The following is a 15,264-nucleotide window of genomic DNA, read 5'->3' on the forward strand; positions in this document are numbered from 1 at the left end:
CTGATATTTTACAGTTAGCTTAATCGGGAGAAATAGTTATTTTAATCATTGAAGTATTATGATACCTAGACACTTCTTCCATCTTTTTTTTATATATGTATTTGTACTTTCAAAATTAAATAATTTAATAATTGTGTCTAAACATTTTTTTCTTAGTATAATTATTTAAAACTGAATTTTATAGTGTACTTTTTTTCACTGACTAGCCTGTAAATGATTGGTCTATGCTCTAAATTAGGAGGTAACAACCAAAATGCAATAGTCGGGTAAGAAGCATTCTTTTCATTTGACAATCAGCGTCTTTGCGTCATATCCGGTCTTACTTCCTGTTTTTGAATAACTCCTGTCCAGTCACTTTGTTTAACCCTGCAATTAAGGAACTTAAAAATATATGCATGCACATAACTTGCAGGTACTTCTCTGTCTAATGATAAGAAAATTACAAAGATAGCAAAGTAATTATGAATGATTATAGATTCGTTAATGACGGACATGAGCAGATGAAGAAAAGGCACAACTCGGGTCTACAAAACAGTAGACATATAGATCCGAAAAGATGAAGCAGTGACTAACCTGTCGAATAAAAAGATGCTGTCGAAATTAGGCCGTCTTATATATTTTTTTTGTAAATTTATTGAAAATATAGTAGGTTTTTATGCTTTTGTATTCACAACAAAGAGATACATGTCTGTCAAAAACAAGTTATCGAATTTGGTTTTTAGAAAGGACATACAATATACTTTAAAAAAAAATGAAAACATTCATATTTATAATGCCTCGAATACAAACAAAAGTCTTTTAGATACAATACATAAAAGGAAACTAATATTGAAAAGGCAATACTGAAATAGAACAAATACATAAATATTTTTTTAGATAAGTGAATTATTAATAAATGAATTATTATTTCTGTAAATATAAACTTCAGAAGATTTCTCTGGTGGAGAGATGTCTATTTGCCACTCCTACCACATCTTCCTATTTTCTAGTATTTTTTTTTAATAATTTATTTCTTATAGAAAAATAAATAAAAGATGGACAGCGTTTATAATAATTATCAATAATTTTAAGGGTTACCGATTTCCTGTTTGCTAAATTTTGTCTTTTAAATAGTATTTATATACATGGAATACTAATTATTTATCTCTTTTTGAGAGGACATAAAACTGTTGAAAACTTTAATTGATCAACAAATTGAGTACCGTGGTCCCGCCCCTTACCCCACCGATTGCCGCTATGACATGCGACCACCAAAGCTTTGATACAAGTCTGAGATAGCATTTCATTGTAATAAATATAATTAGTTACTTAAATTACCACTCTGCGCTAACCATAACTATTGTTAACATGTCCTGTTTTGAAATATGAATTCATATATTCTCATCTTGCCGTATATATTTAGTTACGAATTTTAATGTGTGCATTTTGTCTCGTTATAACCACTGAATACAACCGTTGTCTATGTTTTTAAATATGAATTAATATTCATATTTTATAAGGGTCTTGATTTACGATACCCTTATCTCCGAATTTTTAGAAAAATAACCTCAGCCTACCATCTATATATTTATGAGACGATTAAATAAATTTTATACGCTCATAAATATTTGGTAATTTTGGTCATAGACGAAGTTTAAGTGCTCATGATTGTGCATGAATTTTAGAACTTTAGTTTATCAAGATCTAAAACCCATTATATGGACTCAATTTATACGAAACTAAATTTTAGAATGTCTTCTTCAATCGTCGGTCTTAGTTTACACCGGTGATATTTATTGTACCGAGTATATTAAATCTCCGAATACACAAATATGATGTCCATATTTAATGGTTTTGTTTTTCATATTTTGCATACTGTTACAGACATTATCTTGTGCTTGATCTGAAATGGCGGCTTTTTTCTTCTTAATTTATATTTTAACTTTGTTTGTTATTATTATGTAAATATGTCTGTATACTGTGCAATTTCGTATGCATTAGACAGTCATAGTTACCTCCGGGAATTACAATTCGAAGGGTCGGTTTTGACCATTTTTTTTGTCTGATACAATAACGATATATAGGCTATATATATATATATAACATCTTCATGCCTTATATATCATGTACTGTAGTACGCCGCTAGATTAAAACTGACGTGGAAAGGTAACACATGCCCACCGAAAGCTCTTTTTTGAGAGCCCAGGTGGTCGTGTGGTCTAGCGGGACGGCTGCAGTGCAGGCGATTTGGTGTCACGATATCACAGTAGCATGGGTTCGAATCCCGGCGAGGGAAGAACCAAAAATTTGCGAAAGCAAATTTACAGATCTAACATTGTTGGGTTGATGTTTAGACGAGTTATATATATATATATATATATTGTTGTTTGTGTTGTATTCAGACCCTTCTACAACGAAATTTGTTTTACATGCACACGTAAAAAATGCTGTTTTTATCCAACGCAATCATAGGTTTGAACGTAGTTTTGAATTTAGACTTGTTTATATAACTCGTTGGAATTAATTTTAGCCTTATTTTTTTTATACACTATATATTGTATAGCGGGTAATTTTGCGGGTGTAAAATTTCGCGATTTTCACTGAATAAGATTTACGAAATATTTTTGCGGTTAATATTTTGGCGGATTCAAAACGTTTGTCAACACCTTCTAATGTGCAGTATTAAATTGGCGGAATTTATTTTGGCGGTTTCCTCGAAAAATAAGCGAAAATTTACACCCTCGAAAATAACCCGCTTTACGTTATGTTCTTGGTCTTCCTCATTGTCGAAGGCAGTTTAGAGACCTATTATTGTTAAAACCAACGTCATTGACACCATTAGGGACAGGAATAACAAAAAAGCTTGAGAATGAAATCGACTTTTTATGTCTGTGGCTGTCCCAAGTCTGTTATTCAGTGGTTGTCGTTTGTTTATGTGTTACATATTAGTTTATCGTTCATTTTTCGTAAACAAATAAGGCCTTTAGTTTTCTCGTTTGAAATGTTTTACATTGTCATTTTGGGGCCTTTTATGGCCGATTATGCGGTATGGACTGTGCTCATTGTTGAAAGCCGTACGGTGTTAATTTCTGCGTCATTTTGTGGAAAGTTGTCTCATTGGCAATCATACCACATCTTCTTTTTTTATGTTTGGATGAAGGATAATAGGGAAAAGCCATACTTTATCACTTTCCACTCCTTATTGTATTGTATTCTTGTTTTATGATGTACATTTATTTCAATCAGCATTTGCTTCTTTATCTCCTTTTTTTAAATTTCAGAACGGTGAAGTTCGTTGTGAACGAGAAGTGTGCCAGAGTTTAGAAGGTTGTTATATGATATTGTTTGACAACCCGTGGCAGAAGAACCAGTGTTGTGAGGTGTGTAAACGTTGTCAGTACCAGGGCAAGGCATTCGATAGTGGACAGTCGTGGGTAGAGGCTGATGACCCTTGTGTTACATTACACTGTAGAGTAAGTACAGTATATGATTGGGAGGTTATTTACATAATTATATTTTGTTGGAGAGGGGTGCATAATTTCAATAGAAAATTTAATATTTTAAATAAATTTTGACGATTTTATGCCAAAAAGGATATTTTCAAATCAAATTGGGGACCTACACCCTCTACCTCCTTTTCTCCACAACCGGCTCTGTACAACGCCATGGGAACATATATAGATTGGAATTTAGATACAGATCAAGGAAATTTAAACTTTGAACTATGCTTTGGTGTTTTTATTATTATACTGTATATAAGCACCATTCATTTTTTTACATAAATAAGGCCGTTAGTTTTCTCGTTTGAATTGTTTTACATTGTCTTATCGGGGCGTTTTATATCTGACTATGCGGTATGGGCTTTGCTCATTGCTGAGGGCTGTACGGTGACCTATAGTTGTTAATGTCTGTGTCAGTTTGGTCTTTTGTGGATAGTTGTCTCATTGGCAATCATACCACATCTTCTTTTTTATACCATGTCTTTCTTGTTTGTTTTCTTTTTTGTTTGTTATTATATAAAAAAGAAGATGTGGTATGATTGCCAATGAGACAACTCCCCACAAGAGACCAAAATGACACAGAAATTAACAACTGTATGTCACCGTACGACTTCAACAATGAGCAAAGCCCATACTGTCTAGTCAGTTATAAAACGCCCCGAAATGACAATGTAAACAAAATCAAAATAGAAAACTAACGGCCTAATTTATGTACAAAAAATGAACGAAAAACAAATATTTTACACATATATAATAAACGACAACAACTTAATTATAGGGTCCTGACTAGGAACAGGCACATACATGCAAAATGTGGCGGGGTTAAACATGTTAGCGGGATCCCAACTCTCCCCTAACCTGGGACAGTGGTATAACAGTACAGAGGTTATTAGTTGATTCTTCCTATAATATACCTGAAATTAAGATTGAGAATGGAAATGGAAAATGTGTCAAAGCGACAACAACCCTGACAAAGAGCAGAATACAGCCGAAGGCTAACAATGGGTCCTAAAACAGCAAGATAATCCTGCACCCGGAGGCGAGCCTCGGTTGGACCCTTACCAAAAAAGTTTACTAGTACAGTGATAATAAACGTCATACAAAACTTCGAAATATAAGAATAACTTAAATTAAAATCCTACAATACTAACAAAAGCCAGAGGCTCCTGATTTGGTTCAGGCAAAAACATGCGGCGGGATTAATAGATATAGGAAGATGTGGCATGAGTGCCAATGAGACAACTCTCCACCCAAATAACATTTTTTTTTTTTTTTTTTTTTTTTTTTTTTTTTTTTAAAGTAAACCATTATTAGTCAAGGCACGGCCTTCAACATTGAGCCTTGGCTCACACCGAACAGCAAGCTATTAAAGGCCCCAAAAAAATACTAGTGTAAAACCATTAAAACGGGGAAACTCACGGTCTACTCCATATAAAAACGAGAAACACGTATGAACTAATTAAACAGAGGACAACCACTGACTTAGGACAGGTGTAAACATTTGCAGCGAGATTAAACGTTTTAATGTTTAACAGTATAATTTAATATTGACTTTTCTAATGGTACCAAACCTTTTTGTTTTGTGAGATCTCCCACTCCCCTTATACCTCTAGCCAATATAAAAAAAAAGCAAACATACAGCAATTCGGACAGTAAAACTAAGGTTAAAAGAAGTCCATTAGGGTTAAGAATGCATTTGACATTGAATGGAGCGAGCATTGCGTAAGTATTTTGCAAACAGAATAGATTATTATCAATCTTAATAAATTAGAGTGTTGCAGAATTGAAGGACAATGTGTGACATCGTTTGAATGTCTAATAGTTTTCCATTTTCCAGTTGCCAACTATAATAGTGATTTCTAAAATTTGAACAGACAGATATACAAATTCAAGCTATTTGCTATTGAATTCTACTATACAAAATCCCAGAGTTCCAATTAGTTATTTATTTCTATCCCTCAAGGCAGCCAAAGGAGCATGAAACATGCATTGTGGAGCACTCTATTATCTTCAGTTTATCAAACATGCATTGTGGAGCACTCTATTATCTTCAGTTTATCAGAGAATCTAATGTGTAATTTGTTTAGCCATTTGAAGGGTGGTAAAGTAATGGAACATTGTGAGACCATGACTCAACCCCTTAAACACGAGGTGTACAACAAAAGCATTTCAGCCGGACATTTCACTTTCTTAATTAACCGTGTATAGGACGATGGTCTGTGTTAAATACCCTCTTTTCAAGTTCATTATTGGAAAAATAAAGTTTGTGAAAATGACTTTCGCTATTAATTATCCTTTTTGACTTTTCAAGACACCCCCTGTCAATTTAGCGGTTAGCGACACCGATTTTCGATTGTTATAATTTTCGGCTTCTGGCTGTTTAAAGGCCTGTTTAAGCTTTTAAAGATTGAAAATTTGAAATTAAAGCTTAATTATATTGTAAAGGTTTTTGTACCCTTGAACAAGGGGCGAGATGGCTAATTTTCTTTTCGAAAAACGTTTTTTTTACATTGAAATTCAATTTTAAGGTAGTTACTTAAAATTTCGATGAAAGAATGAGGACGCACACTTTTAAACTGTGTAAGAAAAGATCTAAATTGTCTAATTACTTTAAAATCGAATGATATATAAGATGTCTTTTAATATTCTCAATTAATTTTTATAGAAAGATAAAATGGTTCCATTTGCTTGAAATATTATTCAACTTCTATAAAAGAACAGGTTCTTGTAGATTGTATTAAAAACCGTATCCCGTATATCAATGGGTCGTACAAAACTGAATTAACGGCAAATGAAAATATGAAAATTTAGATTAAAAATAATTGAACGAAACTGAAAGTATATTTATACATGTGGTAAACCTGACTTCTAATTAGTCGTATAATAATAAATTGAAAGATAACATAACATGAAAAATTAGAAATTAGAAATTTCACCGAAGTCTTTGATTTTAATTTCAAAATATTAATCTGTATATAAAATAGTTCCATAAGTTTCGTAAATATTTAAAAATGAAACAATTAAAAAAAAAAAAAAAAATAAATAGAAAAGAAATTCCTACTCTAATAATCATAATAATAGAGAAAATATTAACATGTGTGCCTTATACTGTAACCACACGTTTTTAAATTTCAATGTCTGTATGATAATAAAAAAAGACAACATAATTCGGCTGTAACAAAGACCATGCTTATTTTAATTTTTTTAAAGTACATATATACACCCCAATGTTATATAATAGGTATTTTTACAAATAAAATTGTTAACAAATTTAAGATTAAATTTTGTATACATTTTCCAAATGTCGGACAATTATTTGATTTTATCTGTTGTATTTCCCACATAATCCCTTCCACGGATTATATAAAATCACCAAGTTACACAAAACAGTAGACATGTAAAAACAACTTAGGCACGGAAATGCCTGTACAAAGTCACGACTATGACAGTTGTTTCCCATTCGTTTGATGTGATTGAGCTTCTGAATTTGACATTTGATAAGGGACTTTCTGCTTTGAATTTTACTTCCAGTTTTGTACTTTTGTGTTTTCACTTTTAAGAAGTACTGTTACAAGTTTAAATGAGAAATTTGTTTAATAAGTAAAATAAATGTTCGTGAAAAAAGTAATAATAAGTTGTAAATTATTTAGACACAGCTGTATAATTATATAAAAGTATTTTAGAAATTGAACAGTTGCACGAAACAAATGTACCTTAGTTTGCATAACACAATCATTTGTCATTTGGATCCGAAAGCTTTAATGCATACTAGGTGCTCATCAAACCGGTATATTGGTGTATTTCTATGTTGTACAATTAAAACTAGCAGTTGTTTGTATGTTATAACTTCTCTTTTGAATGTGTTTATTCGAGGAAAAAAAGTATTGAAAAACGTTAACGTTTAGACTTTGAAATTGTATCACATTTATTTTATATTATAAATGTCCTAAAGAGAAACATTTCCACATAATTTATAATATTGCATTTTGTAGCTCTTAATTGTTAAATATTTTACATCAAGCTTACCACTATGTATATAAATGATATGTACAAATGTACTACAATTAAAATCTGTACAAATAAAAATCTAATACATTTATTAGAAAGATTTTTCAGCATTTTCAAATAAAACTTATTTAAAATCAAAATGTTTCTCAGCGCATTAACACTGCTGTTGTTTAGCGCAGAATAACATGACGGTATTTCTTCTTATTCTATCTCTTACAAGAATAGTTCCCTGTATGTGCAAAAATTGCAACAAAACAAAAATTCTGTGTAAGCATTTCTATTTTACTTGTAATCAAACCTATGGCAAAATACTAACAGTTAAAATGAAAATCTTTCGATTAAAGTCTTTCTGTTTAAAAAAAAACCAAAACGCTTAAATTTAACAAAAACAAAAAGTTTAGGTCATGAGTAATTTGGAACTTTGAGATGTTTATTTCTACTGATTAAGCCATAATAATATTAATGATGATATGAATGACTTTTAAATAATAGAGAAGCATGCACATACAGTTAATAAATGAAGAATATAGAAAAATGTGCCATAATTAAAGAAAAGAATGAACTGAAATGTCAAAATATAAAGAAAAAAAAATGATAAAGGCGTCATAAATTGCAGAAATAAAAATGCAGACCTCTTATAAACCCAGCACCGTAAACTATTGACACCGTAGACCCATCGGTGGCCTTCGGCTGCTGTCTGCTCTATAGTCGGGTTGTGTTCGCTTTGACACATTCCCCATTTCCTTTCTCAATTTTATGTTGGGCATATGTATATGAGATCGTTATATTGTGTACTGTTGTGTTTGATTATCATAAATACTTAATATCAGTTGAATGTTGCATTTTTGGCAGTAGTGATGATTTATAAATTTCCAATTGTAGGCTGGAGTTATAACTAGATCGGAAATGAAGTGCTACACCCCATGTATGAACCCTGTTACCACGTCTGGGCTGTGCTGTGGCTCTTGTAATGGTGAGTATATCTGATGTATATATTGTGAACATTTCGAAGTCAGATGTTAATACATTCTGAGAGAAAGCTCTTTACGTTAGACAATATTTTCCATGACGTTATGAATGCAATATACTGATTTAGCAACTTTTGAAAACGCAAAACATTTTTTTTGCAAGGAAATATTGCAAGGTAAAGGTGAACTGAGCCCCTATTAAGCTCGATTTACACGAATTGCAGTTTAATCTTCCAAATGTTTTGACTCGAGCACCACTGGTATATTTTTAAAACGCGAGTCTGGCGTACCGAACTATACGCAGAGGTATTTCATAGGATGCATTTTGTGTCTTGGATAAACATTTGTATTACGTTCATATAAAGTACTTGAAATTAAAATTTTTGTTGAATAAGGGAATCCATTTAGTATGTCCAGTAGTGCATTCTATTATTCAAAAGTTTCTAAATGTCTTGCATCCGCCCTAATCCCAGAATGCATTCTATTATTTAAAAGTTTCTAAATGTCTTGCACCGCCCTCTAGGTGTGTGTACAGATACAATTGACTTAAACAAGTACTTCATAGAGTCTCTTGATCAGTCATTAAAATTTGAAAAAGGACAACACAAGTTTTTTTGTTTACTTCCTAGAAAGACGAAACGATTAATTGAATAGTGTAAAAATAAAGCTGTACCTTCTGATTACCATAGTTTCCTGAACAAAATAATTTCCACATGGAGAGAGAGAGAGATTTTAAGAGTTGTATCTAGTAACTGAATCTTTTGTTCTATACCCATTTGATTGATAACGGAAATAGTATCTGCAGTATGGTCTTCCAACTGTTTTGATTCAAGCGCCTTAACTATTTGTTTGAAACGCGCGTTTGACGTACCCAACTATAAGCCTTTGTAACTATGAGGAGTCATTTCATGAGATGCGCGACTTGTTTTGAATAAACATTTGTAATACGCTCATATGAAGTACTTGAAATTAAAATTTTCGTTGAATAAGTGAATCCATTTAGGTTGTCAAGGAATGCATTCTATTATTCAAAAGTTTCTAAATGTCTTGCACCCGCCCTAGTCCCGGAATGCATTCTATTATTCAAAAGTTTCTAATGTCTTGCACCCGCCCTCTGGGTGTGCACGGAGAGATAAAATTGACTTAAACAAGTACTTCATAGAGTCTCTTGAGCAGTCATTAAAATTTACCGTCATCAAATAGACCACAAAAGGCATTTATCTTTATATTCAAACCATTCTAAATATTTACTTACTGGCAGATAACTGATGTCTACTTAAATACAAACCGACCGGGTCGAGATTTAAACTGTAAGAATAAGATAATATGTAAATTTGAATAAAGAAGTTAGAACGAGGGTCTAGATGGGGTCCTTCACTTCTGTACACGACGGGTGCTGAATACAGTGTAGGCAAGGCTTACCCTTCCGGAGCACCTGGCTTCACTCCCGGTTTTTAGTGGAGTTTGTGTTGTTTCTTATTTATTATCTATAACTGTTGATGTAAATGTCCTTTGGTTTTGTGAGTCTTTGTTTACTCATTGGTTTGATTGTCTGTATTCTATAACTTTTAAAACTATTTTTCTCTAATCTTTTTTTTTGTAATGCCCATTATTCTTTATTTTTAATTTTTCTATTTTTTTCTGCACATTTTGAGCATTATTCGCTATTCCATAAACCCTATCCAGATCTAAACTTAACTGATACTTAAAATTTGAAAATGATTTTTTTATAAACAAGACGCAATAGCGTCGCTTGTGTATTTGTGTCGTGGATTTAACAAACCACGTGTTTGATAATTTTTAAATCTAAATAATGACTGACTGTATACATTTTAAAGTATACATGTTAAAATGATTATCATACAAGTATCAATAACGTACTGTTTATATATGATGCCTTATTATAATTTTCTGTAGATAAAGCAAAAAATTCTTTTGAAATTCCACGTACATATTTATAAAAGGTTTGTTTACCTTTTAAACTAGTTTGTTTGAAGAACAAATGGGACGTCATATATAGGACACGATTCGTCTAACTGGGTACAGTACGTCTAAATGCAAACGAAACCAGCTAATTAACCAAAGCATCTTGACAGAAAAATTGAATGGTTTACTTTTGAATTTATTCATCAATATACCAGGCTTAACATTTTAAATGCTATTCGATTTCGTCTACGATAGACAAATAATTAATGCTCGAATCACTTAAAAGTTTGGAAAGCCCAAAACATATCACCACATACATTGCAACCATTGCCTTATTTCATTATTACATTGAACTTCTCCAGCCTTTCCTTGAGGTTGGGAATTAATCTACCGTAAGAAAAATGTATATACTACATGAGGAAACATAAAAAAAAATATAACAAAATCAACTTGACTGAAGCAGTTGTAAAAACAATGTTGGTTCTCGCTATCCTGTTTAAAGTTGATTTGACAGCACATTCAATCTGTAAAACTCGGTTAATCATTTTCTTATATAAAGTCAGCGACATATAGCGGATTTTTTTTTATCCCGCGAGTTAGTTGTGCTTCTGCACGGAATAGTTATTTACCAGTAATCAGTAGTTCTGACGGGAATATATATTATTCGGAGCGTATTATTTGACCAGCAATCCGTACCTGCACTGAGGTTTCATATTCAAAGCGTATCATGCGGAGCGGAGCACTGAATGTTTCTTCTGTTGCCTTGCATCAGTGTAGTTAAAATTGATTCGAACGCAATCAATGTTTGATTTACTATCACTGATTGTTGACTGTTATCTCTCTGGATGGGTTATAGCCATAGCTTTCGTATGAAGTACTTTTGAAATAATCACAAGAACTGAGCATCAGAGAAAAAAAATGAACTTGTGTTCCACGAATTGTAAACACATTTTTTTAAAAAGAATTGTGTTCAATAAAAAAAAAACCCGTTATTGATACTTTTATGATATTCATGTTAATATGTTTACTTTAAAATGTTAAGAGTTAGTCGTTATTTAAACTTAAAAAATATCAAACACGTGGTTCCTTTTATCACATTCAAACAAACACGGCACGGTTATTGCATCCGAAAAACATATTCCTTAACTTGAGTATGTCAACTAATGAATTTCTTGCTATTCTTTTTTTTTGTGCAAACACTTCGTATGACATTTATATCGTTAGTTTAAGTGAATAAAGAAAGATAACTCTAGCACAAATATAAGTATGAAAATCCTTGTCAAACCGCATTTTGGTTATAACATAATATTTAATTTTAGTAGGTATCTAATCGGTAAACTTTTGCTGGAAGTTGTTGGTGTTATGGTAAATTGTTTTAAAGCCTATATGATACAATCTGTCGTTCTACAGACTGACGTGTCACTGTGATGCAACCTATCTATTATCCTAAACCTTGATAATTTCATTACATACAGATATGATATACCCAATGATGTGTTGGTACATCATTTGACAGTGCAATATCGACAGCTAGTTTATGTATATATTTGTATTTCAGGATGTAAATACCAAGGGAAACAACTCAGTGATGGCGAGTCTTTCACATTAAAATCTGATCCATGTACAAAGTGTTTATGTCAGGTATGAACTAAGTATCCCTAAAGCCTCAATAACCTGCATATATCATACAATATCCCGAAAGCAGGAGGAAAATATAAGAAAACCGACACAAAAAGGGGAATACAAATTCTAAGATGACAGGACAATACCCGATCGAAAGAACAAACAAAAACAAAACAATACCATTGACATAAATATCAATAATGTGGTTATTTTTATAAATTTCCTGTTTACAAAACTTTAAATTTTACGAAAAACTAAGGCCGTATTTGGCACAACTTTTTAGAATTTTGGATTCTCAATACTCTTCAACTTTGTCCTTGTTTGGCTTTATAAATATTTTGATATGAGCGTCACTGATGAGTCTTATGTAGACGAAACGCGCGTCTGGCGTACTAAATTATAATCCTGGTACCTTTGACAACTATTAACAGCTAAGATGATTTAAAAAAAGGTGTGCTTCAATCGACCATTATTCTATGTACCTCAATTGGTTTGAATCAAAATGATCTCCTTTCTCTAATGGTTATTAAAGTAGCAGCCATACAAGTTATAGTTGAGCTAATACTTATTTTAGCTTGCAAATATACTTTTATTGATCACTTATTTACACGCACATCTACAAAATATGCGTATTCATATGTATTAAGGATCTGAAGTCGAAGCTATTAGTCAAATACAACAGCTTAAATTATGAGAAAACATCGAAATGATCAAGAGTAATTACATAAACTACAGAGTAAAATACAGATTCACATGATGTGTTAAACTGTTAGTTGTTGAAATAACAAATAACAAAAGTACATTATAGAGGTTTACATTAAAATTGTTAATAAAACTAATGGTTCATTACTTTTCCCTTTCCTTTTTTACAGAGAGGAAGTATAGTTTGTCAAAAGCAAGCTTGTCCCGTTTTAAACTGTCCAGCTAATGTTATATACACCCCTAATGGATCATGTTGTGCTGTTTGTTCAGGTAATCAAGTTTTAAAAATTCTAAACTTCATATGTATATATTCGTGTCTAAGTTTGAAAATATCTAAATTTTCGATCTTAATTTTCGAATTGATTTTTAAAGAACAACAGTTGTGTAGTTATCATGGTACAGCAATAATGACAATGCATGAGCTACATCTCCAGCCCAGAGTCAACGGGTTTGTGTTGTTATGATTGTACATCAAAACGGTTTATCAAATTCCCTTCAATAATCTGTTCAGAAAATGTAAAAAATCGCTCAAAACTCCAATGTTTATATTACCTTTCGTTCAGGAAATATCAAAGTCTTTTGAAACACTAATGGTTATACACCCTTTATTCAGGGAATTTCAATGTCTTTCGACAAAAAATTGTTCTACCCCTATGTATAGACAATGTCAGATTGATTCGAGACACTAATGTTTTCTACCACTAAATAAAGTCTGATTTGGCACAACAATGTTGAATGATTGTTTTATTTCCTCATTGACTTCGTAATTAATGGGTTTTTTTAATGTTTTGATTCGCGTGCCACTAATCTGTCGATGGCAACGAAACGCAAGTCTTGCGTACCACATAAAAACCCTTGTATCTTTGGTGAGTTTATAAACAAATTATATATTTCCTGTATGAGGACCACAGTACACATATTTGAAAAGTCACATTAAGCATATAGTTATATTAATTCTTTTCATCGTTTTCTTTGTTTGACCCCCTTCATCTCCCTAAAAATATTAAAAAAAAAATTACTCAAAAATACAAAAAAAACTACTGAAATTTCAACCATAAAAAACAGTTATGATCAAAGTTTATACTGAATATATATACTGTTTTAGGTGAAAGAAGAATATTCAATTTACCTGGAGGAAGGTGTTTCTTTCAAAATAAAATTTACAAAACAGGACAACTTTTTATGCCAGGGAACTGCACAAAATGTACATGTATGGTGAGACTATAGTAATTATTTATTCATATACAGTATGCTTATTTTTCGAATATTGTTGGATAATTATAATGAAATTTCATGATTTTATTGTCTTGTATTTTTTCTGTTTACTTCAGAATTTATCTTTGTATCACGGTTTTAACATGATATATGTTTGTGAGCGATCTCTGTAAACTTTGTGCATTTTCTCTTTCAATTCTTTTTTCTTATTTTTCATCAAAGTAATCGTTTTTCTTGTCAAATCAACATGTTGAATTTTGTGATATATTAAGTTATACATTTTTAAAGGTTTTTATGGAAGTGTATTTGGAATGGAATAAATATATGTTTTAAACGAACAATTGTCTTTTGCATACGTACAAGTTATACATTTTCTTATGTTCACAGGAAGGAACTGCTATATGTGATAGAGAATCTTGCCCACCTTTGACCTGTTCTCTGGACAGAGCATTCCAACCAAAAGATTCCTGTTGTAAAATTTGTCCTAGTAAAGATCCATGTGAATACAAGGGTACATATAAACAGGTTTGTTTTCAATTTTTTTTTAATTCATTTAGTTTAGTATGCTTAAATTATTAAAAGATGACATTAAGATAACACTACTAAGATTGCCTAGACTTCTAATGTCAGCCTCATCAGTGTTGCTCGAATTAACAAGATTTGGGAGTCAAAATTAAACACGAAGATGAAGAGCACATTGGAACAACATACAAACCGAGCAAAGAGTAAAACATAGAACGTTTTGGTTTGTATACATCCTGAGCTTTCATATTCGACTTTGAGCGTGCCTGATGAAGATAAATCCAGAAAATCGCTTTGGACGCATACAACTTTTAACTTCATATTGTATGAGGGAAAGGGTACGTTTTTAAAGTTTAAAAGGGTGAGCAAATGTGTAAAAAACATCATCATTTAACAGAGGATAGATAAATCAGAAAGCTAGATCAGATACGAAAAATATATAATGGAGAATACAATAGTTCGAAGATACAAAGATATAACACTAATGGTGTGCAATTGTATACGTAAAAATGAAAACAAAAAAGAGAGAATGATTGTGCAAGGAACTATTGAAACAGGTATTAAACAGAACACATTCAAATAGACAGATTATGATATACAAAACAATTGGGCAAAGTATAAAGTAAAATCACAAAAATACTGAACTTTCAAATAACAAAACGAATCAAAAACGAATGGACAAGAACTGTCATATTCCTGGTTGGTACAGGCATTTTCAAATGTAGAAAATGGCGGATTAAACCTGGTTTATAGCGCTAACCCTGTCACTTTGATGACAGTTTCATCAAATTCCGTTATATTTACATTGATGCGTTAACTAA

At 31.7% G+C, this 15,264-nt stretch overlaps 1 protein-coding gene across 1 annotated transcript in view; it reads left to right on the top strand.

The window, feature by feature from the left end:
- Positions 1-15,264, top strand: part of LOC139502392 (BMP-binding endothelial regulator protein-like) — a 58,781-nt gene that overhangs the window by 33,793 nt on the left and 9,724 nt on the right. Inside the window, exons 3-8 of the mRNA XM_071291836.1 lie at positions 3,261-3,452; positions 8,370-8,460; positions 11,940-12,022; positions 12,877-12,976; positions 13,812-13,921; positions 14,309-14,446. Coding sequence (XP_071147937.1) covers positions 3,261-3,452; positions 8,370-8,460; positions 11,940-12,022; positions 12,877-12,976; positions 13,812-13,921; positions 14,309-14,446 — 714 coding nt within the window. The remainder of the gene's footprint in view (positions 1-3,260; positions 3,453-8,369; positions 8,461-11,939; positions 12,023-12,876; positions 12,977-13,811; positions 13,922-14,308; positions 14,447-15,264) is intronic.

Source organism: Mytilus edulis, chromosome 14, assembly GCF_963676685.1.
Source record: "Mytilus edulis chromosome 14, xbMytEdul2.2, whole genome shotgun sequence".
Taxonomy (NCBI): Eukaryota; Metazoa; Mollusca; class Bivalvia; order Mytilida; family Mytilidae; genus Mytilus; species Mytilus edulis.